The sequence below is a fragment of the Bipolaris zeicola genome, assembly GCF_000523435.1.
Source record: "Bipolaris zeicola 26-R-13 unplaced genomic scaffold scaffold_37, whole genome shotgun sequence".
Taxonomy (NCBI): Eukaryota; Fungi; Ascomycota; class Dothideomycetes; order Pleosporales; family Pleosporaceae; genus Bipolaris; species Bipolaris zeicola.
Window position 1 is genome coordinate 12116 of NW_006912086.1, and position 27831 is coordinate 39946.

The following is a 27831-nucleotide window of genomic DNA, read 5'->3' on the forward strand; positions in this document are numbered from 1 at the left end:
ATGGGTAGTGCGTGCAAGCGAGTGCGAAAGGATGTGCACGCAGATAGAGACATGACGATGTAGCATTCACAACCATGTAGATATAAAGAATGCCGTGAAGTCGAACAGATAGCAAGACTCACCTCATCTCATCTCATCACCCTCCCTCAACATATTCTCCAGACTCAAAATCAGCCAGATTCCCCCCCCCCTTCTCTCTCTCTCTCAATCTTTCACCTTACTTCCTCATCGTCCCAACCACGATGACCACCAACTCAATCCCGCTCAGCCTCCTCACCTGGAAACGCCAGAACCCACCCAAATCCCCAGGCTTCGACTGGGAAATGTACCGCTACACCCCTTCCCTCGCAGGAGCTATACTCTGCATCGTTGTCTTCGCAATCATGGCATGTCTCCACCTACTCCGCTTCTTTCGATCCAAAAACCGTATTATTGTTTTTCTTGTCATTGGCGCTTTATGTAGGTTCTTTTTTTCTTTCTCTTCCTTTTACCTACCTTTCTATCTATCTATTGATGACAATCATGAACTCTTTTTTTGGGGGGGGGCTAATTACCAATTTTTGGACTGTACAAAACAGGCGAAGTAGGAGGCTACAGCGCACGCATCGCTTCGCACTTTGACAATCAAGCTTGGGCCCCGTTTATCACGCAGGGTGTTTTGTTGCTGATTGGACCGCTGTGGTTCGCGGCGACGGTGTATATGATGCTGGGCCGTACGATTCGGCTTGCGGGTGCGGAGGAGATTGTGGGAGGGAGGGCGAGGTGGTATACTAGGGGGTTTGTGACGGCGGATGTTACGACGTTGGTTGTGCAGGGGTTGGGTGAGTCTTTTATTTTCTTTCTATCTCTTTTTTTTGAGGCAAGATGTGGGTGTGCGAAGGGGGAATTGGAGGAACAGATGCTAATGGAGAGGTGAACAGGTGCTAGTATCATGGGTACGATGCAACTTTCGCTCGCTATAGCGGGGGAAAAGATTGTTATTGCGGGGCTTGCGCTGCAAGTTGCTACTTTTATGGTTTTTCTCGTTGCAGCGGGGGATTTTCACCTAAGGATGAAGAGGCGTGTTGCTGGTGCTTCTGGACCTGTGATCGATACGCCATGGGAGAGGATGCTGTATATTCTTTACAGTGTCAGTGCACTCATTCTCTTGCGCTGTGTGTTCAGGCTGATCGAATATTCGATGGGGAACGCGGCATATCTCATTGCGCATGAGTGGACGCTGTATTGTTTTGATGCGGTACCGATGTTTCTGGTAGTTGTGTTATTGCTATTGTTTGAGCCTCCACGGTATGTAGCACAGGCTGAGAAGGTGCAAGCACAGATCGATTGCGAGGCTAGAGAGGTAAAGTAAACATGGGTTCTTTTTCGCACTTTGGTTGTTTCTAGCCGTATCATCGCTAGTATTTTGCTTGTATTTATTTATAGATCAAATAAGGTTGCACGCGAGAAAAAAGTCGAATTCAAAATCGAAACAGTAGTCTCTCAAATGGGATTAGACTTCGGCCACTATCATCACATTGGTTGTGCTCTGTAAAAAGTGGCCTAATCACACCCAATCTCGCGTTTTAGATGACGTAGAAGACTACAAGGATGGATCATAGCGGCTGGGCGCCTTACACATCACATAGCTCCAACCAGCCTCATATAGAAACATTAACTCTACAAAGCAATACTAACGTAAATCCAATGGTGCGTCGGAGTCCCGGCTTTGTGAGCAAACAGCCACATTCCAAATCAAGAGGCGGATGCTTAACGTGTAAAAGGAAGAAAGTCAAGGTTCGATCAACGGTTCTCGTTGGAGACTGCGAATAACCCAATGTAGTGCGATGAGGCGCGGCCAAAATGTCGTTACTGCAGCCAGAGAAAGTTCGATTGTGAATATGTTCAGAAGTCTTCATCGGCAACACCGGAATCATTATCCAGTCACGAGACTTCACCACAACCCCTGAGTAACGAGGTTGATTTCTGCATCTCTTCCTTTCAATCTCTCGTTCCTCCATCCAATACATCAATAGGTATATTTACCTCACTCGATCACTATTTACTGCAATACTATGCAACCCACGTCTGGCAGCGCTTCGTAATGTGGGATGACCCGGTGGTCAAGAATGTACACAAAGAAGTTGTTCCAAAAATGGGCATTTCGCATACCTTTCTACTCTATTCACTTCTAAGCATCGCAGCCACACAAAGCAATATCCAAACTCCAAGTAAACAAGTAGAAAAGCAAGCCCTGATATACAGACAAAAAACCTTCGAGTCCTACAAAACCGCACTTCAACACATCACTCTGGAGAATTACGAAGCTGTGCTCGCAACAGGAACGTTTTTGCTTTCCCTAGTACTACCATTGCCCTCCTACACGGACGACGAATACCTAGACTGGATATTCTCGCTATTGAAACTCAGCGAGGGCCTGCGCGTTCTAGCCTCTCTCCGCTGGGACCATGGTATAGAGAAGCTGTCTGTATATCCACTTGTACGACGAGAGTCGCGTATACTGCCTCCACCACCTATCATCAACCCAGCTACCTGTGTATCCACCGGTCCCTTGGGCGCCACACCCACATCTCCTAATCCACCACCAACATACACATCCTCTCACCTTGCGGATCAGCATGGTCTCTTCCTGCCACCCCTTCTCACAGCACTCTTTGAAAGCACCGTGTCTTTACAAGATGAGCCCAGGCCATATATCGCTACGCTTCTACCGGCTTTTCACGCTCTATCCCCGATTTTTCTCTCACTGTATTATCACCGCCTTACCGAAGACTTTGGCATCCGCATCCCTGTCTTCCCATCCTTCCTCATGCCGGAATTTCTTCATCTCGTACGGCAACGCGAACCCCGCGCTCTGGTACTTATAGCGTGGTGGTTTGCGCTTGCGGATTTGGTGCCACAGGGATGGTGGGTTGGTGAGACGGTAAGGAGGGTTGTTACAGCTGTTGGGCGTGAGGTTGAACGTGGAGATGATGAGGTGGCTAAGGTGGCAGTTCGTGGTGCGGAGAGAATTGTGCAAGTGTTTGAATCTGAGGGTCGCGAAGAGGCAGCAAAGAGTGTATTTGAGGGGTGGAGAGGGGTGAGGTGGGAGGTGGGACCAATGGATTTGGCGGCGTGGGAGACCGCGCAGTTGGTGCACCTGGAGAGTCAGTTTCATGATATAACAGTATAGGAGATAGTAGAGAAGCATGAAAACATGCGGAGTTCACTTGAGTAGTTGAGCAGAGTTTACATCCATATTAGATTACTGGTACTAATCAATGTATTGGTAGAACATAATCGCCTTCGTCATGTTTAGGCCGGGTTGAATTCACATTTCTAGAATTTAAATCACATCAGCTAAGGTTCCTCATCTGATACGCCATCAGAACTTACATAATTGCCATCGCAATTTTCACCTTGGAGTATGACTTGATGATAGCATGAGCATGGCCCAGTAGACCTCACAAGACAGGGAGCATTAGCTTAACATTTCATCACTGATGTATTTATGAATGCTGGAAATAAATGTCCGAGCTTCACAAGCAGGTCGAGGCGAAGGAAATGCATGTCGGGAGTAAATTGCGAGTAGTGAAGCTTCAGAAGTAGCAATGGGTGGACAGCGTTGAAAGATGAAGGTTAGGGAATGGCTTGAAGATTCGAAATGTGATACAGTACGCGTGAGTTTAGCATGGAAAAATCAAGTATCTATAGTAAAGTATTGGAGGTGTCTAGGGAGTTGTGGTACGTCTGTCACTAAATTAAAATGTTCAGTTTCATATGAGAAGCCTGATGTAGAATAGAACAAAAGCAGCATCTTCCATCACTGTACTGTTTCTTTAAACCTCATCCGTAATGATTTTGCCTCTAGTTCATAGCTCGTTTGTACCAGTCGATTCGAAGAGATAACATATATCGGCCAAATAAAGATCTCGTTGAATACGATATCAATCTACTTCGGGTACCAAGCCAGAAGGAGTTAGGGAGCGGCTACAGTCCAAGAACGAGATTATTGTGAATACATTCAGAATATGACTAAATTTCTTCAGTGGCCCATTGCGACAAAATCTAATGGTTTTCTCGCTGGGCTGATATAGGCTATGCTCGATCGTCACTGCATGTTCGAGATATCTGATCGTTCCGATCTAGATCTGAAGACCTCGACTGTGCTGTGGATCGAATGATATCGTCAAGATTTCATGGATCTGGGAAAAAGCCCAATATCAGATGGAGGGGTGGTCATATTCTTTGTAGATTTGCTGTCGGCCTATGTAATAATTTGTGGATAGAGATGTGTTGGTCAGGTGACTCGTGTTTTCTAACCAGTACCATGGCGTTGGTGAACTTAGACAGAGTGAATGAACAAATCTGGTGTTGCGAAGCTGTTCATACCTTTACGTTGGAATGTTGGTGGTGACCTCATGAGAAGTCAGAAGTGAGAAGGGATAACTCGTTTGCCCCAGTCGGCTCAATTCTTAGATTTCTGTCGGCCGGATTATTCACGATACACATAATGATTCTGAGATAGTTCTTCCGTCTTCTGCTGCGTTACGTCAGCATTTATTTCATCTCTTGAGATTTTGAAGTCATGAGATTGTACGAGGCGTACTACTCGTTCATGATTTGATCTGGACTATGTAATGCCAGCTTGAGATCTGGAATAGAATCTTACAACAAGAACGTAACGACAACCCTCTAATTACTTTAGTACCCCTCCATGAGCGTGGAAAGACAACGAAAAGTCCACTAATTAATAAAAAGCTCCATCTAGTCCGCGATCTGACGCATTTTCTCAATGTGGCAACTTACATTTAACAAAATGCAGCCACGCATCCTCGCACCATTCTCCCACCACTACACCAAGAAGCATCCTACCCAGGATACCCTCTCTTGGTCTCAATACACATCACAGATATAGAGAGAAAAAAAAAATAGACAACACGTAACAAAAAAAGCACGCACACTATACATCATCGCAACCACTACCTTTCAAACACCCATATCCAACCACACATCACAAACTACCACGTCAACCCACAAGCCCGAAAAACCCCTCAGAAATAAAAATGCTAGCACAAGCAGCCGAGAAAAAAGCTAATCCAGAACACACCATTTAGATTACATAAACATACTCACCGATGTGACTAGTACCTGAAAATTCAACCCAAACAGAGGTATACCCTAACCCCTCGAACACGTGTCCCTGAAAACAAACAAAAAAAGCACAATTCTGAAACGAACTGGATTGCGCGATCGAAGAGATGGATATAAAATAATAGCATATATCAGTACCAGAGAGTGCGAGATCAAAGAAAGAAACAAATCTAAAAGAAAAAGAATAAGAAAAAAAAAATTAAGGATGGGAAGTATGACAGCAGCAATTATGCACACACTTGGAAAAGAGTAAGAAGGCAGAGAGAGAGAGAGAGAGAGAGAGAGAACAGGAAGTGAGTTTTTAATAGTATTTAGATATATTGAAAAAGCAACCGGAATATACCAATTGACATGGCAAATCAGTATGACAGTAACTAGCTAAGTAAGCCCCCAAGTTTCCGCATTTCGAGAGAAAAAACGCGAAACAAACGCCAGACTCCTCGTCCATGTTTCCACCACCCCCCGGAGTTTTCTTCTTCTTTTTTTGGTGTGTTCAACAAAGTGACTATTCGAAAACATTCACGAATCGCCCCCAAAAAAAGAGACAACTTCTTCTTCTACTAGCCTCTCTTACACCCACATCTTCGTACATTTACTTCCTCACGGTCTTGCTAGCCTTCGCCACAACCTTAACAAGCTCAGCATACGCCTCAGCAAACTCATCATCACCCTCTCCTGCCTTCTTGCCAAGCTTATCCTTGCCAATCATGACAACGCTGGTAGGTCGCTTTGTAGCGCTAGCCTCGCCGAGCTGTGCGCGGCTCTTGATGTAGATGTAGGGCACGTTGTGGTCTTCGCAGAGGACAGGGATGTGCGCAATGACGTCCATGGGCGAGATGTCGGCGGCGATGACGACAATGGCGGTGGGGTCGCTAAGCGTAGAAGCAGCGCCTGCGGCGGCGGATTTGCGCAGCGCCTTGACGACTTCTTTGACACCGCGGCGGAGCGTCTTGGACTTGGCGGCTATTTGAAAAAAAAGGTTAGTCGAAATGTGTGGATTGTGTGAGCGCGTTTTTTATTGGGAATGGTGACGTACACTTCTTGACGGTCTTGAGAATCTTCTTGACTTCCTTGTCGTTGTCGGCGAGTGGGAATGCAAAGGGAACGAGGGCGCCGCGAGGCTCGTCGTCGCCGGATGCGCCGTCTACGACATTGACCATGGAGACCTCAGGTTCCTTCTCGAGTTCTGCCTCTAGCGCGTCGGTCATTTCGACATCGCCCTTGATCTTCTTCTCCTTCTTGTCCTTCTTGCTCTTGGTTACGCCATCCTTCTCGGCGCGCTTTTCCTTCTTGTCCTTCTTGTCCTTCTTCAGCTTCTTCTCCTCGATATCTTTCGACATTGTGACTGTATGCGACTGTGTTTTGAGGGCTAGAACGCCAAAGTAGAGGGATATATGAATATGGTGGACAATGCGTGGAACTGCAAGCAGACGGGCTGGTGTAGCTGGGCCTCGAAATTTTTGGAAAAGTTCAATTGGAGCTCTTCGCGCTAGTTATGCATGGTGGTCCGTGGGTAGCCATTATCGATTAGCGGCTTCACTGAACGTCAGATTGTGGTCGGCAACACTGAGATCCAATGGGCTTCACATACTGCCTGCGTTTAATCCCGACATACTCATGCAGAAATGTGTTCATACAATAATATTTGAAATCGTAATCTACCCACACTTCGGCATGGTCAATCTACTACTTCCACCCTGCCCTCCGCCGCCACGTAAAGGCGCCTCATGAAATACTATGGTATATGCACATCGAACCCCAAAAGCTCCATGACGAATAGAAAAGACTGCAAAAAATGACAGCAAACAAACGGTATTAGCAGAAATGCAGCAGAGGCAATACAGGCAGCAGGACCGAAGCAGAGCGATGACGCGCCTGGGGCCAGCCTCCATTAGTCCAGAAATGCCGATGGGTATGAGCGAGGGAAAGATATTAAAAGGACGCCAAACAAATAGAGCGCATGCTCAAGTGTGTAGCAATCTGGACGACTGCCCCTGTGCGCCGTATTACCCCAATCTTGAGAAAATGAAAAGAGATAAGAAATAGAGTACTAATGCTCAACACGCCCAAACTCCATGACATGCTCCCAGATGCAAGGAGGTGACTGTAGCAAGACAAACAAAGAATCCCAGTGACAGATAAACAGAGAAATAGACAAAAAATCAAAAACAGATCGTGAGTAGAGTGCTAGAGGTCAATCGCATGGCCCTAGTAGGCCATTTGCATCTCGAGTACTTGGACACCGCCAGCCGCCATGGACGGTGTAGCGGATCCAGAGCGAGAAGACATGGCGTCCTCATAGCCGACAAGGGCTTGTGAGTGGAGCTTGAAGGCCTCGCCCATAAGCTTGGTGATGCTACGCAGAGTTAGTGACAAGTTTCGCAGAGTAATCAAGAGATCAACATACCCCCAAACAACAACTTCGTCAATCATACTACCCCAAAGTCGAGCGACAGTAGAGCTTAGTTTGGCTCCGTAGACATCGACCGAGTCATCGTCGAACAGGTTACGCAGCTTGTTGTACATGGCTAGCTCTTCTTCGGTGGCTGGTTCCTCGTCGTGTTCCAAACGGTAGAGCCACAAGGTCAAAATTACCATCAGGTCCATACCAGTAAGAGGATGCTCGATGCTCCAATTGGTGGCTGAAGTACGTGCAACCCAGCGGATTCCTTGCACGGCAGCGACTTCGATGCAGTCAAAGCACTCCTGGATTACCTTGATCATCTCTGGTGAGCGCTGAACCTTGTCACGAGCGTTGGTCATGGCAGCAGCGACTTCATACGAGTCGTGATAACGGAGAGCCTCCTGGATAGACTTGAGATCAACGACTAGTCGAGCGCGCGTGTTCCTATATAGCGCCATGGCATTGAAGATTAGAGGGTGGCCCTTGTGGGGGGCGCTCAGCTGAACGACAACAGTCTCAGGTTCGCACAGCTCAAGCGACTTTTCCCATGTCTCAAGAGCCAGCCGGAGCTTGTACTCGGTAACCACGTCCTGGAGAGCTTCAGGGCTGCGCTTGTGATACCACACCTCGAGGAACAGAGCATTGATCATGACACGCGTGGCGAAGGCACTATAGCGTGCAGTCTCGCCCTGGAAGAGATTGTCATGCGCCTGACGGAACGTGATAATCTTGGACGAGCTCAGGCTTTCACGCCAGGCATCGTCATCTGAGACTTCCATAGTCCAGAGGGATTCTGAGGAGGGAAGTTCCAGCGTGTCAAATTCATTGAAACCCATAGCAGGTGTGTGGTTATAGGTAAGAGTGAGCAGACCAAAGAAGATGTAGACTGCGTAGTATGTTCGGCGGCACTGCTCGTCAACGACCCATTCCTCGTGGTTTGGCTGGGCACCATCACGCGCATCTGACCGAAGCTTGAGCTCGTATCGGTTTCCGGCAACCATGTTGGCCAAAAGACTCTTAATCGAACAGGCCCACTCGAGACCCTTTGGGTCACCGCTCCAGCTGGAAAAGATCATGTTGAGCAGTGTGCTCTGCATGGTCCACAGGGGGCATTTGCGCGAGCTAAAGTTCTCCTTGTTCTGCAGAAACTGGTTTACGAGAACCTTTGATCCGATGTGCAGCATATATGCCTGGTCCTGGTCGAATATGTACAGGGCACCTATCGACAGGACAGCAAGGAGCAGCGGGGCCGACACCTCTGTAGGGTTGAATGTGGCGGGATGCAGAAAGGGGAGATGGTGGTGGAACAGATCAAAGTAAGTCTTGAGCAGGCGGTTGAGGGTGTTGAGGCTGGGAAGGTGGAATGTCTCGAGAAGCGCGTTTTCACTGTCATACTGCTTGATATTCTCGTAGATCCTGGCGCACTGCTCTTCCGAGTCCAATTGAGGGGCTCGGGTCATCATCAAGGCTTGGTTAGGGCCGGGCGACTTGCGGTAGTCGACTGGCGAAACGGGTCCCATCATCGAGGGATAGGGCGACAGAGCACCGGGGGTTCCGAGGCCGTTGCCCCCGTTCATGGCGGAGAAGGTGGGCGCAAGGCTGTCGTTTCCCGACATGGTGCGCTCCATCAGAGGGGGCAGTTGGTGAGGGTGGGAGCCGAGGGCGGCAGCCGAGGTAAAGGCCGAGTGGGTGTTGGGCGACGACTTGGGCTCAGACTGGGGGACCATTGAGTCTCTCCAGGGCATCTGGGGCAGCATGTTCTGGCCAGGGGCGGTGTAGGGGATGACGGGCTCCATCATGGGGGGCCCGGTGGGGGAGATGACGGGCTCGTTGTGCTCGGGAATCATCTCAGGCTCCTGGCTGGCCATGGCCTTGTGGTGGAAGTCGGTCATGAGCATGGCGGCAGCATTGAGGTCGTCATCGTCGTGCATGGCCTCGGAGTCGTGCTGGATGCGCTCGAGGGTGGTGGCATTGTCGACGGGGGCGGGCTTCGAGGGCCCGGCATCGGCGGCCTTTGTGGTGCTGCGGCGCTTCTGCTCGCTGGGCAGCGGGGCGCCGCCGTCTTTTGCATGGACAGTGCGGTCGTGGCGGAGGAGGAGGTCGCGGCGCACAAAGGTGCTGCGGCACTTGAGGCACTTGAAGGGGCGTTCCTTTGTGTCTGCGGTGAGGGGCAGTTAGCAACACAGTGTCAATCTTCCCCGCAGCGCGACCACGGCGCGAAGGTGTCCCGCCGCAGTAAACAGCTACCCCGCTCCAGCCAGGCAGAGCTCCCATGGCGACGCTGGGCAAGGGGAGGGCACTTACGGGATCGCTCATGACGGCTGCGATGTTCGCTGCGGCTGAAGGCGCGGTTGCAGAACTGGCACTTGTACTTCTTCTCCGGCGCGCCCGTCTTGCGGCCGGCGGGCGACGAGTTGGACGCCATCACGGCAATGCAGAGATGCAGCGGGCAACTGCAGCAGCTGGAGGCCGATGCGAGGGGATGATGGAACGGCCGGCGCGCGCGAGCGTTAAAGTGTGTTGATGGGCGAGGTGCAGTGGCTGTGCCCGTCGTTCATCCCGCGCGTTTTGTATACACAACAGAAAATGCGAGCACAGGACAGGAGTGGCCGGCGGCAGAGCGCGATATACAGACGTCAGCGCCCCAGGGCTGCGTGCGCAATGATGAAGGCCGCGGGCTGCGTGAGGGTTGAGATGGATGCGAGCGGCGCGAGGGCGGAATAAGGAGACCAAGAGGGGCAGCAGCCAAAATCACAAGATGGGGGGGGGGAGAGAGGCACAACGCACAGTCCGCCAAATAGCAGGCTCACCAGCCCAGCCATCCCCTGTGATTTCCTCGCGGGACCGAATAATTACGTCCAGCATGACAGCGCTAGCGAATCCAACGCCAATTGTTGATGAAGTAGGTGTACAGCGGTCGCATCCCACGTTATATTTGCTTGTATCTATCGCTGCCCATTGACAGTGTGTCGTGCAGGGTTGCCCGCCCGTGGTTTGCTGCGTGCCCACGCCTTCTTGCCATGAGCATGGCTGCTTGGAGCGAGCCTGTCTCCCACTGTTGTGCCACTCTCCCTCTCTCCATCACGCACACTCCCCTCCCTCCCCCTCGCACCCCTCTCGCGTTCTGCCGCCCTGCCGCGCCCTACAGCCCCTCCCTCCCCCAAGCCAGGTCCTTGTAGCCATACCGCCCATCTGCAGTTGCGCCTGCACACCGGGTACTCCCTTAGTTGACGGGCTGGACCCAATTGCAACATGGCAATCGCGTGGCCAATGATTTTGATCGCACGAGGCTCTTGCCGAGCGTGCTTTCGCCGTACCACGCGCTGGCAGCGGAGTCGCCCTCTGTATCCACCACTTGTGGCTCGACATCTCAAAGAGGCGGTAAGAATGACCAGACGACTTTTGCCTCTTGAGTGAGTAGTCTGCTGGGGCGCCATTCCTCAGATGCAGGCCGAGCGCATGGAGCCTCACCGCCTCACTCTGCGTGCCTGTGTGCCTGCGCCATTCATGTTGGCACGAACCCCAACCCTACATACAACCCTACACTACATACATACATACATACATACACATGCACACCACCCAGGCGGGTGTTGCCCCTCGCTGGCCGCAATCGCTGGCCCATGATGACCTCACCCGGCAAAAAATAATAATAATAATAGTAAAAATAAAAAAAGGGGTGGCTGCAGCCCCTCGCTCACGGAGCCAACAAGATGACGCCAGGAGCACCCTTCAAACTCGCACTACGAAATGCTGCTGTGTGGCTGCGAGTAATTTGGAGACGATCGTCGGCTGCCCTCACTCGTTCCTGGAACTCTATCCATACCTCCGGGCCATGATCCCGTTCCCCGGACCCACAATCCTCCTGTTAGCCCGGTCCACACATGCACCAGACGGCAGCAGCTCGTTGCTGTCGACCGCACTCAAAACAAGCCATCGCGCGACGATGGAATGCTTTTTTACGCCTGTCCCTCGCCATCACAATGCCAACAGGCCCATAGCAACCTTGCCCTTTGACCTGCGCCAGCCCCCCACCACCACAACCACCGTCACTGTCCACCACAAAAATGCAAACACCCATCTACCTGCCTTCCCGGTAAGCAGCAGAGCACCTAGAAGAGCCCACTAACATGCCCCGCTTGCATCGGGGATGCGCGTATGTCCTGGAGCACATAGCGTCGGTCGCGGTCTGGTAAACGGCCTTGTTCCCGCGCCAGCCCATTTTGCCTTCACCGTCAGTTCGTTGGACTGCGCCCTCGCGCCACATGCCTCGTGCTATCTCTCTCACAACCCCTCAGTGTCAGCGAGGGGCATGCATGGCTGCTGGGCAAAAAAGCCCCCCCTCCCTCGCCCCTCGCCCCTCCTCGCGCTAGAACGCTTCACGTAATGCTTTAGAAGCGCAACGCGGCTTCGTGGTCGAGGTTTCATGTGGCAGGTCATGGTCTGTTCGCGCAACACGGACGCCATAGAGCCGCTACCGATCCGCCTGCGCCGTGAGATAATTTCAACAAGGTCAAGGCAAACCGACTAGAATTACTTAGTGTCAGGGACCATGGCCGGCTCGGGGCATTGCCCGTGTCCATGTGCTCGCCATTGTCTGAAGACGCAAGCTGAAATGCTCGGTGGCTGCTGCCCTTTTTCCCTTTTACCGTTTGGTGACGAACAAATATGGTCATGGCCTCTGGACACCGTCCGGAGACACCTCCACGTCCAGCGCCGCTCCCGTTGCCATGTGCTGCTTACTCGTACTTACTACAACCAAGCTTCCCTTTGCCCTCGCTATATCCCGTCATATCCCAACAATCTCCCTGCCACCCCGGGAGTGACAGCAGCATCATGGTCAATTGGGCGGGTGGCCGGCCCACACACCACTCCAGCCCAGTGTCGCAGAACCCAGAAGTCGAGGCTTCCGCTTCCACGCGACACATTAAGCAAATTCGAGAATGGTATCGGCCGCTAATTCCTCCATGATCACTCAAAGCTTCCATGGCGTCTTCGACGATGAGATGCGCGTGTCAGTCACCGCTCTCGCGTCCATGGGGCTGGCGGCTCTTGCTTGACTTTGCAGCTTCCAGTGTTCCACATGCTCTCTACCTTTACCATCAGCCTCGCCAGACTAGGTTGCACAACTCGTTGAGCGGCTCTTGGCCACTTGCGCAGCTGCAAGTATCGTTCGGCGCAAGCAGAGTGTCAGGACGCCAAGGGTCAGAAGTCGGACGACTGGACGGTCGCACAAGACCGGTAGGGTGGTATCATGCTCAATTGCTCCGGTATCCGCCCGCAAAAGGCGACAGGTCCCTGCCGTCTTTGGGACAACGTTCCATAGCGCATAGAAGGAGAATTAGCCAACGAGTCAGCCAGTGTTCTAGATGAATTGACGAGTGTATGGAACGCCTGAGGTCCTCCCCGCTCAGTCGCCAGGCTTTCCACTCGGCGCGCCTGCATACTTACATACTGACATACATGCATACCTACTATGGATGATGTACGTCCTACATTTCACATACCGCATCTAGCATCCGTACTGGAGCCGTGGGTGGGGGTTTCGCACGGTTCATGACGTTGTCGGACCATTATTGGCCAGGCGTAGAGAGACTACTCTGATGCGTATGGTGTACATAGTATGTGTGTACTTACATAGACATGCTTGAGGCCGGCGTGTTTAAACGGCCATCTGACAGACAACAAATCTTACGCGACGTGTTGGACCGGCGGCTTTTGGACAGACAATGGACATGCAGCCGGCTCCGGATGACCAGCAGCATAACCATCCATCTGGACAGACAGGTTGTGCGTATATGCACAACATGGGCTGCAGGCGGGCTTCGCATGTAGATACGCATGAATATTACAAGCTGTAGACAAGCAAAGCGGGCTCCGCGAGGGCTTGGATTGAGGGATGGGCCCGGGGCTTGACACATTGTTAGCTTCTTTTATCCAGAAACCCAGCTCTTCACGTGACTTGTGGCAGCAGTGTCCCCACATTCGGGGGGCCTCCACCGCTCACAACGCCTGCCCAGCGACCCGCCCTGGTGTTGCAGTTTCTTTCGCTCCTGAGCTCTCTTCCTCTCGACGATAATCATACACAAGTGCCCGCTGCGAGACTCTATTCGCTGTGCAGTTCAGCGAGGCGCGAATGCAAGGCTCCTCATTCGCATGCCGGTCCCGCCCCTAGCCCAATTGCATGCCCTCACCCACCCCCCGGCCATAACACGCGGGCTATCTGACCCTCGAAATCGACCGCGCTGTAAGAACGAGCGGCCCACCTTGCGAACTCTTCTGCTCTTGTCCTGGGTCGCAGTAGAGGGGCATCTTGCACCCGAGTGTGCAGAAGTCGTTGTTGCTCTCCTATCCCGTTCCCCCTCGAGCTGGTCGCGCCTTCCAACATGAACGGCTTCAGCGGCACGACCGACGCTGGCGGCATGTACGTCAAGGCCCTATACGACTACCAGGCCGACGACCGCACCAGCTTAAGCTTCCGGACCGGCGACATAATACAAGTCATCACCCAGCTGGAGAGTGGATGGTGGGACGGAGTCATCCATGGTGTCCGTGGCTGGTTTCCAAGCAACTACTGCGCCGTCGTGCAGCGGCCTAGCGAAGACATCGAGGAAGACCGAGACGGTGCCGACGCCGACGACGATACTCGTTCAGCCAGTGGCGCAGAAGGCGACTATTCCGACGATGGCTCCCTGAGCGGCGGCAACGACACCATCCTGCCCATTGAGCGCAACACCGCATCCACCAACAACAAGGAGGAGGAGGCTGCCTTTTGGATCCCCCAAGCTACCCCAGATGGAAGGCTTTTTTACTTCAACACCCTGACCGGCGTAAGCACCATGGAGCTACCGCTCGAGTCACCCGCCACAAATGAGAGTGGCCCGCGCAACCGCACAGATGTCTTCATTCCAGAAATGTCGCGACCGCCTGCTGAGATACTGGCTTCGGGCTCTGGCTACAACATGGAAGACACAGACGACGAAACATCCGCATCCGACTTTGAAGGTCCAGGAACAAAGGGTTCCTACTCCTCTCGTGTAAGTATCGAACCGCTCACCCTCCCTCCCACTTATGTGAGAGCCCCTCTGACTTTGCACTACAGCACAGACAACGCTTGTCCGGTGGACTCTCATCAGCCACCTCCATGGAGTCAATGAATGGGGGTTACCATGGCAGGGCCTACGACCAAAGTAGCATGAGCTTTGCCGCCTCTGCTGCAATGCCTCCTGCTGGTACCACGGCCACGTCCTTTGCAAACAGCCCTGGCCTAGGTGGACCCAACAGTACTCTCCCACAATCACGAAAGTTTTACGACGATGTCAGCCCAGTCCCTCTTACCTGGAACAGGATGGTCGAAGATATGCGACGCGCGATTGAACGATACAAACAGGCCATCAACAACAGCGATAGGTCCGAGTTTGTAAAGCGTGCTGAAGACATTTCAGATCACCTCCGGCTGTTACTTGCAGCTGGCTCGGGAACGACGGATAACCACTCTGGCAACCCTTCCATCATATCGACCAACAAGGCCCTATATCCTCACTTCAGAGAGACCATGTCGCGCTTTTCAAAGCTAGTCCTTTCTTCGCACATTGCCGCATCCGACTTTCCTCCCCCAGACTCTTACTCAAAGTGTCTGAAAGAAGCAGAGGGCGTGATGAATGGTGTCTTTGGATTCGTGGAAGTAGCTCGTCAGCAGCGGGGTGAAGAGATACCCCGCCTTGTGCCTGGATTCGTGGTCGGCAGCACCATTGGCGGTAGCTGGCAGAACAATGGCGCAGACTCCAGGGATGTCAATACCTCGATGTACTCTGACGCAGAAGACCACGAGCCGTCTTCTGTCGAGCCGACTCTCAAGCTAGACTCTCGTGTCCTGGAAAGGTTGCACGATGTAAAGAGATTGATTGGTTCAAGCATTCGTCGCTTGGACGACCACTTGGTCGTACGGGATACCGTCATCTCACACCAAAAACATCAGGAGATTGGCGACCACGTATGCAACGCGGCAAGCAAGGTGCTTGAAGCATGCCGACCCTGGATCTCAACCATTGAACAAATCAACCTCGCATCTTTGGACTTGGACTCTCAAGGATCGCAGCTCAGCGAATTCAGCATACAGAAACAAAAGACTTATGATATAGTCTCCGAACTTGTGATAGCATGTCAAGGAGTAGCGGCGCCTTTGGGAGACGAATGGGCCGAACTACGGGGAGACTCTCTAGAGGACCGAATCAACGCTGTGCGAGCCGTCGCCCGTGAACTCGAGACAACTTGTGCCCAGGAGTATGCCCTGCTACAGAACCTGTCAGAAAACATTCCCTTGGATGATATCATAAGCCGTTCAGATCCTCGGAGAAACACCGACAGCGAACTACCTAGTCACGCTCGCATTCCATCTGGACCTGAGAGGCCATTGCTTGGTAACATGCCCAAGGCTGACACATACAGCCCAGGATCGTCCCTTGGAAATGACGATACGAAAGTTGAGCCGATCCGCTCTGCCAACAGCAACAAGAAGCTCAAGGATTTCTTTGGTGAAGTGCCAGTCATTCCACAGCAAGCAGTTGAAGAAACACCAGAATTCTTGAAGCTCGACCACGAGGGCGAGATTTCCTACGATCACAAAACTACACCGCCTCAGCTCAAGGGTGGCACTTTGGCAGGACTTGTTGAGCAGCTGACCCGTCACGACCGTTTGGACCCCGCCTTCAACAACACATTCCTGCTTACCTACCGATCCTTTACCACCGCTTCCGAGCTTTTTGAGATGTTGGTCAAACGATGGAGTATTCAACCACCCCATGGTCTAGCAAAAGAAGATTACCAGCATTGGGTAGACAAGAAGCAGAAGCCAATCAGGTTCCGTGTTGTAAACATTCTCAAGAGTTGGTTTGATAACTACTGGATGGAGGGTAACGACGAAGAGGCACGGATCCTGATTCAGCGGGTATACAACTTTGCCAAAGACCATGTTGCAACTACCAGTACCCCTGGAGCAGCACCATTGATGACTTCAGTCGAGCAAAGATCGCGTGGACCAGACATGCCAACCAAACGGTTGGTCCTTACCTTGAGTGCCCAAACACCACAGCCCATCCTACCCAAGCACATGAAGAAACTAAAATTCCTCGACATCGATGCAACCGAGTTCGCTCGTCAACTCACAATCATTGAATCTAAGCTTTACGGCAAGATCCGCCCTACAGAATGCTTGAACAAGACTTGGCAAAAGAAGCTTGCACCTGGCGAGCCCGATCCAGCATCGAACGTCAAAGCGCTTATTCTTCATTCTAACCAATTGACAAACTGGGTCGCACAGATGATCCTTACCCAACAAGATGTCAAGCGCAGAGTGATTGTTATTAAGCATTTTGTCAACGTAGCAGACGTGAGTCAACCTGGTATACCTCTCTGCACTGCATGTGGCTAATGGAATACAGAAATGCCGACAATTGAACAACTTTTCTACTCTAACTTCCATCATTTCAGCTCTAGGTACTGCGCCGATCCATCGTCTGAACAGAACTTGGAGTGCTGTCAACCAGCGCTCCATGGCAACGTTGGAAAGCATGCGTAAACTCATGGGTAGCACCAAAAACTTTGCGGAATACAGAGACACTTTGCACAGGGCGAATCCACCTTGTATACCCTTCTTTGGTACGCGATGACCTCTCAAAAAAAACCACGATAGATACTAACATATACTCAAGGTGTATATCTCACCGACTTGACATTCATCGAAGATGGTATTCCCTCGCTGATCAAGCGCACAAATCTCATCAACTTTGCCAAGCGTGCGAAGACGGCCGAAGTCATTCGCGATATCCAGCAGTACCAGAATGTGCCCTATCCACTGCAGCCAGTGCCTGAATTGCAAGAATATATCCTCAGCAACATGCAATCTGCAGGCGATGTGCATGAGATGTACGAGATGAGTCTGAGCGTCGAACCAAGAGAACGCGAGGACGAAAAGATTGCAAGGTACGCAAAACCATCTTTGTGAAGAGAGAAAGATAGAAGATGGCGCTAACAATGGTGTTCCTAGACTGCTCTCTGAGAGTGGATTCTTGTGATGAAAGAAAAGACTGAAAAAGAAAAAAAACAAAGAATGTGTCCACGACGATGATACCCCCCCCCCCCACACTTTCCAAAACGAGGAAGAAACTCGCATTGGGAAAGTCTTGTTCGGATCTATGCGACTTTTGGCGGCGTTTATCTAGGTGTACATTTGACTCTTACTTTGGTCTTCTTTTTTTTTACCCTTTTTGCCTTATTTCTTCCTTGTTCCTCTTCTTTTGGCTACGTAAACCCTTTTATTTCTACCCTTTAACGAAGAAACGAAAAGAGTTTTGGATGCGATTTGGATTATTGTCTTTTTGATACTTTGGATTTCAATCAGCCTATAGGGTCTTTTTTATCCGTTTACTTCTCTGCTCATTTTTTTTTGGTTTGTTTTGGAGTTGTCATGTGCCTTTGACTGTCTGGTGTGTTGTGGGAGAGTAGTGTATGTGTGTGAGTTCAATGCGACTTTCTGATCTGTCGCTTGTTATCACGCTCTATCCCTCTCTTCACTGTCATCAGCAGTCTTTTCTGGTGTTTTTTGTTTGTTTGATTCGTTGTGGGGGCGTCAACGGGTAAAGCTATGGTTTCCGTGGGCAATCTGACTTTAGTTGTTTGCTATATCATGATAGGCGCTTCTTTTTTTTCCACAAAAAAAGGAATTAATAAACGCGTTTCCTTTTTTTTAACTAATTATCCGACTTACTTGAGTATTGAGGACTATGTGGGTGTGAATTGGGGTTTGACATTCCATGCGCGTGTCGTATTGAAACAACAGGTCAACGTGCCACCACCACCACCTCTTCTTACTACTAACTATAATTTCTGCATAAATCCCTCCATACATACGGCGGATATGTGAAGGGGTTCATGACTCATCCCAAATAGCAAAATCACACGCATACTTTCACAAGGTGAAGGATTGGGCGAACCCTACCTACCTACCTATCTGCCTGCCTACTTACTTACATACTCACACCCAGACCCTACATTACCTAACCCGCACACACACACACACACACACACACACACACACACACACACACACACACATTCTACACGAGTCTTAAAAAAACCAAGCCATTCGTATTTCGACTCAAGAAGGCGCCAACCCCCGTATTCTCGAAAGAGGGTAAAAAAAGGGACCGACCGTTCGTATGCCGGGGCCGTGCTTGGCGGCGTATATGTGGATAAATTCGGGGGGATGGTAAGGTAGGGTGAGTAGTTTGTTTTCCTTGGTGTTTGGCTTGGGGTTGTGTGTGGATACGAGGGGAGGGGGTTGGGGGGCGGGAAGGACGGGAAGTTGTTTGTGTTTGTTTACTGTGTATGGTTTGTTGTGTTATGAGGGATTTGGGGGGAATGGCGGGGGAATGGGGGGTTTGTGCAAGTCACGGTATAGCATGGACCGGGGATGGGAAAAAAAAGGGACGTTGTTACTTTGGGTAAATGGACGTGGCAATCACTCAGGGACGGGCGGATGCAAATGGGCATGTGCTTGGCGGGGAGGAAACGGTGATGATCTTGCGGAAGAATCGGACTAGGAGCGGAGAAGACGATGTGTATGGGAAATAGGGCGAGTTAGGCATGGCATGGGGTTTGTTTTGTACTACACGAAGTGCTAGTGGAAAGGTCGCGTGCTATCGTGTCGTGTTTGTATCGATAGCATCTGTGGAGGATTCTTGGTGGTTAGCGGTAACTAAAGTTGTGCCGAGATTCACTGCATCCTTCGAGAGTCGATGCATCTGTTTCTCGTCTTGGCAAACAGGACAGAGAGTGAATTCGTGCACAAGAGAGTGGAGAAGTGTCTGTCAGACGCGGCAAAGCAAGGACGGCGAGGCTCCACGTCGAGGGATGTTTTCGTGATCTCGGGGGCAATTGAAATTAGGATTGGCCCTGCGTATTTGAGTGGCAGTCCATTTGCGGCCACGTGGAGTAGCCATGTCGGGTAAGGGCTCCACAGAGATTGGCGTTCGACTCCGCATGGTTGCAGAGTAGGTAAACTGATAGGCACGAGACGGTATTTCAGTCACCAGGGGATAAGGTTCTGTTAATCATTGGACGGTGCTAACTTAGTTCAAGCCAGAATGGTGACATTTGCTGCAGAGAATAAGGGCGCCACCAACGATTAAATGTCGGTCATTTCGAACTCTAATCGAGATGGGGTGTAGGCATGTGTGCCGGTAGCCGCCGTCCTTGGAGCTGCCTCACTTGCACAGTTGGTGCAAGCAGACGCTGATTGGTGCAGAGGGTGATCGCCTCACCTCAAACAGCCCGAGGAGAAATTACAAGGTGACCAGGTTTTGTGCAAGAACCACAAAAGCCGTTGGATAATAAAGAATACCCCAGCTTTTTTTCTTGACTTCTTCCAAGAGTCCAAGCTGCAGTCACATGGGAATGGGCAGGGGCGGTATGTGCGCGTGGTGCCGGGAACTATGACATAACAACGTCGTTGTTCAGGCCAATCGAGGTGCTGGGCGGGTTGAAATAGGATGCAACCCAGTGTGCAGGATACGAGGCTGGTGTTATTGCTGTTGCGGTGGCCGAGACTAAAAAGGGGGGTGAACTAGAAGGGTACGAGGAAACGGTGGTTCCGAGTGGCACACAGACGCTTACGTGCATGGCAAAAGCAGATGTGGTGTGTGTGAGTGGACATCTTTGTCGATTCTTTGTCTCTCCACACAGGAGGGGAGGGGAACAGGCAAGGGAAAAACGAGACAGGTAGGTGATGGTGGGATGGGACAAGGAAAAAAAAACGCGTGCCAGGGCCCCTGTTTGCTTTGCGCATGTTGCTTTGAGCCAGTGGCAGTGGGCTGTGGGCAATTTCCCGCAGAAGGAGTGGAGCGCAGAAATGACGGGCGTGTGGGTGGAAGTCGACAGGCCAAGGGAACGGCAAGGGCTTGGAGATGGGGTGGTGATTGGATCGCTTTGGGGTGAAGGATGGCGGCTGGGACAGCTAGAGACGGGAAGGATTCGAGTGGGTGCATGGCGCATGGCAGACAGAGGACGAGACAAGAGGCTAGGCCAGAGGCCATGTCGACCAAGCCATGGGAGCGGACGTATGGTAGGACGCAGCAGGGCATAGTACCGTAAGTAGTCTTGCTATCCTCGTGCTATAGTGCCAGTTAGCATGGAGTCGTGTGCAGAGTGACAGCAGCACGCGACGAGTTGATGCACCCAGCCCAGACCGCGTGGCCGATTGGAGGTGGCCATGGCCGGTTCCCCACTGCGCGTCTTGGGCCGAGTGTCTTGTTCATTTATCATCTCGGTCCCATTAACGGGCGATCCCTGGGAGCGACAGCAGCGGACGGTGCCCAGGCCGGCTGGAGTCGTGTTCTGCATTTTGTGCTTTCTGCTTTGGGCATGCACGCCCGGGGGCATGTCCAGCTCCCCTACGGCCAACCCAGCAGTTCATCATCATCGTCAGCCCCCCCTGCCGTCCTTCTTTGCTGCTCCGTCTTGTCTTGTCTTGTCCGCCCAGCCCTACACCTCTTCCCACTACCTCACGCTCTTTTTACTTTTGTTCCGCCCAACACCACCTTGCATACCCACCCACGCTCTTTACTTACTCCATCCTTCCTTTTTCTGCTTTGTTTAAGAGCCTTCTCCAACCTGCCGACTACCCGCCCTAATATAATTTCTCTGCCGCCGCCATGCTCCTACACAACTCGTGGGGCGCCTTGCCCGCCCTGCTAATCCTCGCTCTCTCTCGCTTCTGTAAGTCTGCCTCCCGCCTTCACGCCACCATGCCCTTTGGCGCACGCAAGCGCTAACCACGAGTTTCTGTGCAGCAAATGCCGCCTGCGAGTGCGGATACTCGGTCAACTCCACCAGCGACTCTTCCTATGCCGTCTTCACCGAGCTGCTTGAAAATGACTTTCTCCACACAAAGACCGACGACTTCTCCACGGTAGGATGGAGACCCCAGCAGTACAACATGACGGCCCAGATGGCCAGAGGCCCCTTTGGCAAGGCTATGGAAGTCGGCAATGTTCTCTCCAACCCTCTCAAGGACGACAAGGCATGGGCGGGAGATGCCGAGCACGGCGGAGATGCCGGACTCGAGCTGTGGGTTCGTGGCAATCACGCAGACGGCTTCGTGAGCGGTGCCGAGATTGTTAGCATACGCAACGACTCGCTACTCGGCAGTTTCCGTGTGGGCATGAAGTTGTCCAACTCGTCTGGAACTTGCGGCGCATTCTTCTTTGTACGCCGCCATGACGCGCCCACTCAAACCATGTCCCCTGGCTAACAGTCGCAGTACCACAACAACTCGCAAGAAATTGACATGGAATTCCTCTCGCATCAATTCAACGAATCCCAAGGCGCCGTAAACCTGGTTCTCCAAAGCCCCCAATCCGTCTCCAACGGTTTCGCTGCTCAGGGAACAAACGGCTTTGTAGTCAAGCAACTCCCATTCCGCCCAGACGAAAAGTTCCACGAGTACCGCTTTGACTGGACCCCTGGCAGCGTCGAGTTTTTTGTTGATGGTCAACTCCTCCACCGAATGACCGAAAACGTTCCCCAGGAAGGCGGCAGCATCTTCTTCAACCACTGGAGCAATGGCGACCCATCATGGTCGGCAGGACCACCCGACCGAGACACTGTTATGACAATCTCCTACCTCAAGAGCTACTTCAACTCAACTGATACCGAGCGATCGCAAAACGACTACAAGAAGCGCTGTCCTACATTCGACCCGGCCAAGGTCTGTGCCATTCCCAACCAAATGAGCGCACCGGACCCAAGTCAAGGCGCCGAAGCGGCCAAGACGTACTTCTTCTCGACAGACCCCAAGGGCGACATGACTCCTGGCCAGACAACGTACAAGAACGCGGCGACAAGCATATTCGGCGTTCCGCTATCATCAATCGTCATTCCATCAATCATTTCCATGCTCAGCTTAGCCATGGCATGGTAGTCGCCCGAGACCCGCTACAAACTTTGCAACACAAAAGTCCGCTTTTCTCGCTTTTCTTTCCATCCATCGCAAAGACAGTCATTTGTCCCGCGAGCTTGTCATGGACTCGGGACTCGTTTTATGAGTATACGATCACCTTCCCCCCCCCCCCAGACATTTACGGCGTTTTTGTCATAATTCCGGCTATTCCAGCTTGAGGCACATATATCTTTAACTCGGTCGCAACGACACGCAAATTCTGATTGCTCTATTTACATTACTCCTTCTCCAACATATTTACTGCTTGGCACGGCCTTAGATGTGCTTCTTTGCACGCTTTCTTTTCTTGTATATACCCTTGTTCTCCGCAATCAGGCTTTTGCAGTCAGCACCAAGCTTGGTCTGTTTTGTCTAGCACGGCCAAAACAGTTTGGATCATTACGCATGTCGTCCTGCTTGGAATGGTACCACATCGCTCCCGTTCTGAACCAGAAAGCATTCTGCTTGCCAGTCCCCACATACCGCCAGCGCTTCCGGTACATGATTTCGGCCTCGTATTGTGTTTAGCCTTGCTACTATTTTGTATTGGACTGGAATCCTCATCCCAATCGGCATTAGAAGATACCAGCTTAGTCACTTGCGCACAATCAAACATACCACCAATTACCATTGTCACTTCCATTCTTCGTGTCGCTTCAACGCCACTGCCAAAACCAATGTTTCTTGAACCAGTCTCTTTTATTTTTGCGTCTGCGGCACACCACTGCCTGGGCTTAGTCTCTTTGTTCTCGCGTGTTCCTTACATATACGAGAGAACTAGTTTCAGCCGTAGAGTCGGAAGCGTGCAAGCCACTTGGCCTGGGTAGACTGAGGCTCAAAAATACGGCAGCGAAGACTCTCCTTTGAGCCGTACGTACTGGGTAACAGATCAGCCCATCCGTTAGCTTTTACTACTTCCGGACCTAGGAATTAGGCCCGTCAGCACAACAACAAAATAGAATGATGACGCGCCGACAGAGAGCGCGCAATGTCGCCTATTTTTTGCAGGCACGGCCCCTGGAGTTGTACGCCTAGTGAGCCCGGCACATGACGGAACCCGGGCGTGGCTGACGCTAGTTCCAAAGACGCACAGATGGCGGGCTGGGGCTGACTGGACTGACAGGACAGGACAGCCTGGCTTGCGCTTTGAAGCCTAGGCACATACCCGTCCGCATTCGTCTAAAAAAAAAAGTCACCCCCTCCCATTTTGAGAGGACCGAGTGGACAAGCTTTTTATATTTTTGTTGTGATGGTGGGAACCTGCCAAATAGCTTTGCAGACAACATGTACATACATATATCTGTAATGGGTTACTTGCGGATTATTCCATCTCGTATATCCTATCTATATATATATATATCCCGCGGAACAATCTCATCCCTTCATCGCGACCATACCCAAACAAATCCCCTTGCTAGCTCACAAATTAAAGTCCCGAGTCTATAGCTCACGGGAAGCGCGGATAAAGGACCGGAGCGGGGTTGGGCGCATGTGTGTGTGTGTGTGTGATTGTGAGTGTTTGCGTGCATGGCTTCAATGCTCATGTTTCCCACGGTTCCCACATTCACATTTCCTTCTAACATAGTGGTGGACTATATCTGGATTTTTTGCTCCACTTTTCTTTCTTTATTTTTCCCTTTTCCCCAACTAAGGATATTCTATTTTATATCTTTTTTTTTGGGGGGGGGGGGCGTCTCACGTAACCAAGCGAGATGGCGGGGGACGTGGAACGTGGAACGGAAAACTAGGGTTTTGCGAAGCAAGACTAGTTAGTGATGGGCTCGCTTTTTTCCTTCCTTTGCGGTGCAACACCGAAGAAAGCCGGATGGTGTGTGTGTGTGTGTATGTGTGTGTGTGTGGGTGCCATGTTTTCTTTTGTGACGCTTTTGTTTTTTTTTCTATTCTCTCTGGAAGGATGGGGTTCGCATATTTTGTTGTGATGGAGATGCTGGTTGGGAGGCGGGTTTAGAATACGAGAATGGCTCTATTGTTTTGGGATGGGGGGGCTAAAGTTTTACTCGGAGAAAAGACACCCTTTCTTTCCTCCATTTTCTTATTTTCTTTGCTATGCCTTTTTTCTCCTCGCTCTCCTTTCGCGCGCGCGCATGCGCTTTTTGGGATGGCTGAGCCCGACGAAACCTTTGTACCATTTACCATCCTCCAAAGCCCACACCAAAATTGTGACTTTTTGTAACCTGAGTTTTTTTCACAAGACATAAAAGGTCTAGAATGTGTCAGTGCGGGGGAATGCACAAACTTTGTTGCCTTGCGCTTTCCCTTTGAACAGAAATAGAAAGAGGGTCTGGTCCAGTCTCCCATTTTATGTCTTTGCTTTTTTTTATCAAGCGCGCTCGCTCAACGCGCCCAGTTGCCGGATTCGGGATATGCTAAGCTTTTGCCAAGATATGCGCTTAGCTTTTTTGGGGTGGCAGAGTGGAGAAGTAAAAGGCTTAATTTTCGGGCTCAGCATGGATGGTGAGGGTTGGGCTGGTTGCTCTGGTCTAGGCTTGTTATTTTCAGTCCACGATACACGTGCGTGCATCGGTTGTGGGGAAGAGTAAAGGCTGCAAGTTATCAGATGCATGGCAAAGAATCTCATATCCATGGGGTTTACGTGTGTCATATGGTAAGAAAAGAAAAATCGTCTGGCTTCGTAGGTCGGGATACGAAGATTGGACTGTGATCTCTATGAATCACTAACGTCACTCCAACACCGCAGCTCCCTATCTCAACTTGGAAGTTGTGGTTGCGGTAGAGACTACATCTGCACGTCACTGTCTGCTTTTCTCTTCCATGGCGAGCTACCGAAGGATTGGAGCACGTCGGACGACAAGGTGCAGAACAACAACATAATGCAATCATTTACTAAGGGATGTAGTTTCTAGGGTAAATTAGAAAGTCAGGATAGCACACTCAACACTGGCCGTCACTTGCTGTAGCATACATCGTCGCTTCTCCTAACGGTCTACAGCACCGTCACCGTCACTTCCGTTTGCCAGACTTCGCCATCAACGTCAACACCGTACACAATCCTTTTTCACATATTGAATCTCTACAGTCTCACATTCACTTCACTTCGGGTACTCCCCAACCCCACGTTCGTTTTGGTTTTGGCTTTTTGGCTTACCCACTTTCTTATCTCGTCTCTCGCTCCACGCCGTCTTTCTTTTCAACCAGTTGTGCTACCCCAACCACGGGTGTGGCGTTTCACAAGGCTGGTCAGTAGCGGGTGACTGGAATCTGGTCTCTTCGGATTTCTTATCAGAGCCTCACGTCTCATCGATGAGTCTTCACTAGTAACTTTCTCCTGCAACGCCACTTTTGTTGAAGTAGGGACGCCGCTTGGGTCTTAAGCCTCTACACACAACACCACTCAAAATCACCGCAGATAGCACTTTCAGCTACTTTACACTCTTCATCTCAGACAAGATGCAGGGTCATATCGTCTCAATGCTTCTGCTGCCGGCTTTGACTGCATGTACGCTCCTTCCTGTATCTGGATACCTGCAAGATGGGGAGACTACACTCATGGCGGGAGCAAGTCCGACATCCACCCCCAACCCAGTAGTGACTTTGACAACCGAACTCTACAGCTCTGGGTAGCTCCATACTCACATACTGACTTTTGAAGCCAGCTCACATAGTATAGGATCCATCAAGTACCTGCCGTCACTCTAACCAAGGACCTGTCTGCCCAGGGACTAGTCGTCAGCGTTCTAACACTGCCATTTGCAAGCAACCCAACAGTCGAACCAGCTATCATAGCCTCAGTCAACACTTCCACAGGCGATTCTCTTGAAGATGCGCTTGTAGCCCGAGTGGAGCCTGCTGATGTAGGGCCCCCGCCTCCAATTGCCAATCATGCGGCCAATCCTGTTCCGCCCGCACCCGCAACTACTTCTTCAGATTCATCCAGGACGGCGAGTACCAGTGTTACACATGCAACAACGTCATTTAGCAATGTGCCCTTCGTCACTGTGCAGTGGGTTGAGACATTCATCGGCGGTACCTATTCGACCTGGTGGCCCCACACTGTTTCTATTGACTTCAAGCCGCAAAGATCTGTGGCTCCAGCTCCGGGTAGAGGAGAAATTGGCATGGGGACTTTGACAGGCAAGACCGGACAGACTCAGACAGTTGTAGAGGTGGCGGCTGCTGCTGCTTCCACACAAAACCCAGGCTGGGTTAGGGGCGTCGCTGCCATGGTCGGTATCGGTGTTATGGGAGTTTTCTGAGGTGCGGAGGTGGAACCGGATAAGAACCATGGGTCTGGTTATGCGGTGAATGTTATGGAAGATCGAGGCCTATGTCGCCAAATATCCGTTGGGACACGTTAGTACAGCGAATTACGAAATGTAACGACTTATGAGAGATGCTTAGTGTATAACAGAGATGTCAGAAAGTAGCAGGGAGCGACAAGGATTGGAGTAGTTGCAACGTTGGACAAGTTTGCTCAAGTCCGAGTAAAATGCGAGAAACATGCTTCTTGTTGGGCCACTGCACCGTGCGTACCTACGTAGTTGATCATCGTCAGCTGCGGATCACACCACCGTACCACATATTTCGTAACCATGAAGTGGATTGTATTCTACAACCACGATTTCATTCTGGATGAGCTTGCTATTGATGAGAAGAAGCAAGTACTCAACTATGAGCCTGAAGGGGGGAAGTTGGGGCGAACGACGAGTGACCCCGCACGTCGATCAAGCACCGGCGACTAGTGTGTACTATCGAGACTGGCAGTTCAAACGAGCAGCGCTGTCAGACGTAAAAGGCTAACTTTGAAATAACTGACATGCTTCAAAAAGAAAATATGACGCATCATGCTGCGCTGGTCGTGAAGTGAAGACAGCGCACGTAGCAAGGGGCGGTGGAGTGACCGCTCAGCCTTGGTGGCGCGACCTTCACGCATCCTGGTGGGCGATCCGTTCCGCCCCGACGTTCTTATCGCTGGCCCGGATGATTTCGTGGTGAGACCACAGGTCGGTGAGTCGCGTTCACCTGCCAAACAACGTGATTGCGGCTCTAGCTTTTTCCAGAGCATCTACTTATAAGGCAGGTAGGGCTGCTGGTGGTTTAGCTTAATTCATCAGCAACCATACGACATTACAGTCAGACGTACGAACAATTATTTGCCCTACCTACATACACATCTGATAGGAAAGGGTATCACTCGATTTACAACCACCACCATTACAACTTGAGACGAACAATTTCAAGAGAACAATTCGACAACCGAATTGAGATAAGAGCAACAATCTCAATAAACCAAGCACAAGAGAAGGCACTGAACGACAAC

At 51.1% G+C, this 27831-nt stretch overlaps 11 protein-coding genes across 11 annotated transcripts; 8 read left to right on the top strand and 3 right to left on the bottom strand.

Moving 5' to 3' along the window:
• Window positions 1-242: 242 nt before the first annotated feature.
• Window positions 243-1351, top strand: COCCADRAFT_90632 (uncharacterized protein; the record flags this gene model as incomplete). Its single annotated transcript, XM_007712009.1, has 3 exons — window positions 243-459; window positions 579-821; window positions 921-1351. The coding sequence occupies 3 exons, from the start codon at window positions 243-245 to the stop codon at window positions 1349-1351; spliced, it is 891 nt and encodes a 296-aa protein (XP_007710199.1).
• Window positions 1352-1686: 335 nt separating this feature from the next.
• Window positions 1687-3172, top strand: COCCADRAFT_90712 (uncharacterized protein; the record flags this gene model as incomplete). Its single annotated transcript, XM_007712010.1, has 2 exons — window positions 1687-1776; window positions 1823-3172. The coding sequence occupies 2 exons, from the start codon at window positions 1687-1689 to the stop codon at window positions 3170-3172; spliced, it is 1440 nt and encodes a 479-aa protein (XP_007710200.1).
• A 2553-nt stretch (window positions 3173-5725) lies between these two features.
• COCCADRAFT_3279 (uncharacterized protein) lies at window positions 5726-6473 on the bottom strand (the record flags this gene model as incomplete). The annotated part of the gene is made up of 2 exons (XM_007711977.1): window positions 5726-6096; window positions 6170-6473. The coding sequence occupies 2 exons, from the start codon at window positions 6471-6473 to the stop codon at window positions 5726-5728; spliced, it is 675 nt and encodes a 224-aa protein (XP_007710167.1).
• A 484-nt stretch (window positions 6474-6957) lies between these two features.
• COCCADRAFT_90698 (uncharacterized protein) lies at window positions 6958-7179 on the top strand (the record flags this gene model as incomplete). Its single annotated transcript, XM_007712011.1, has 1 exon — window positions 6958-7179. One exon carries the CDS (start codon window positions 6958-6960, stop codon window positions 7177-7179), a length of 222 nt encoding a protein of 73 aa, XP_007710201.1.
• Window positions 7180-7341: 162 nt separating this feature from the next.
• COCCADRAFT_3280 (uncharacterized protein) lies at window positions 7342-9962 on the bottom strand (the record flags this gene model as incomplete). Its single annotated transcript, XM_007711978.1, has 3 exons — window positions 7342-7489; window positions 7541-9695; window positions 9842-9962. 3 exons carry the CDS (start codon window positions 9960-9962, stop codon window positions 7342-7344), a joined length of 2424 nt encoding a protein of 807 aa, XP_007710168.1.
• Window positions 9963-10482: 520 nt separating this feature from the next.
• COCCADRAFT_24552 (uncharacterized protein) lies at window positions 10483-10974 on the bottom strand (the record flags this gene model as incomplete). Its single annotated transcript, XM_007711989.1, has 1 exon — window positions 10483-10974. The coding sequence occupies one exon, from the start codon at window positions 10972-10974 to the stop codon at window positions 10483-10485; it is 492 nt and encodes a 163-aa protein (XP_007710179.1).
• Window positions 10975-13923: 2949 nt separating this feature from the next.
• Window positions 13924-17610, top strand: COCCADRAFT_3281 (uncharacterized protein; the record flags this gene model as incomplete). The annotated part of the gene is made up of 5 exons (XM_007711979.1): window positions 13924-14574; window positions 14640-16925; window positions 16978-17194; window positions 17248-17518; window positions 17583-17610. 5 exons carry the CDS (start codon window positions 13924-13926, stop codon window positions 17608-17610), a joined length of 3453 nt encoding a protein of 1150 aa, XP_007710169.1.
• Window positions 17611-19332: 1722 nt separating this feature from the next.
• On the top strand, window positions 19333-19545 carry COCCADRAFT_90745 (uncharacterized protein; the record flags this gene model as incomplete). Its single annotated transcript, XM_007712012.1, has 1 exon — window positions 19333-19545. One exon carries the CDS (start codon window positions 19333-19335, stop codon window positions 19543-19545), a length of 213 nt encoding a protein of 70 aa, XP_007710202.1.
• A 1427-nt stretch (window positions 19546-20972) lies between these two features.
• Window positions 20973-21191, top strand: COCCADRAFT_90618 (uncharacterized protein; the record flags this gene model as incomplete). Its single annotated transcript, XM_007712013.1, has 1 exon — window positions 20973-21191. One exon carries the CDS (start codon window positions 20973-20975, stop codon window positions 21189-21191), a length of 219 nt encoding a protein of 72 aa, XP_007710203.1.
• A 55-nt stretch (window positions 21192-21246) lies between these two features.
• COCCADRAFT_90655 (glycoside hydrolase family 16 protein) lies at window positions 21247-22514 on the top strand (the record flags this gene model as incomplete). The annotated part of the gene is made up of 3 exons (XM_007712014.1): window positions 21247-21310; window positions 21385-21800; window positions 21855-22514. 3 exons carry the CDS (start codon window positions 21247-21249, stop codon window positions 22512-22514), a joined length of 1140 nt encoding a protein of 379 aa, XP_007710204.1.
• Window positions 22515-25961: 3447 nt separating this feature from the next.
• COCCADRAFT_3283 (uncharacterized protein) lies at window positions 25962-26767 on the top strand (the record flags this gene model as incomplete). Its single annotated transcript, XM_007711980.1, has 2 exons — window positions 25962-26131; window positions 26182-26767. The coding sequence occupies 2 exons, from the start codon at window positions 25962-25964 to the stop codon at window positions 26765-26767; spliced, it is 756 nt and encodes a 251-aa protein (XP_007710170.1).
• Window positions 26768-27831: the final 1064 nt, after the last annotated feature.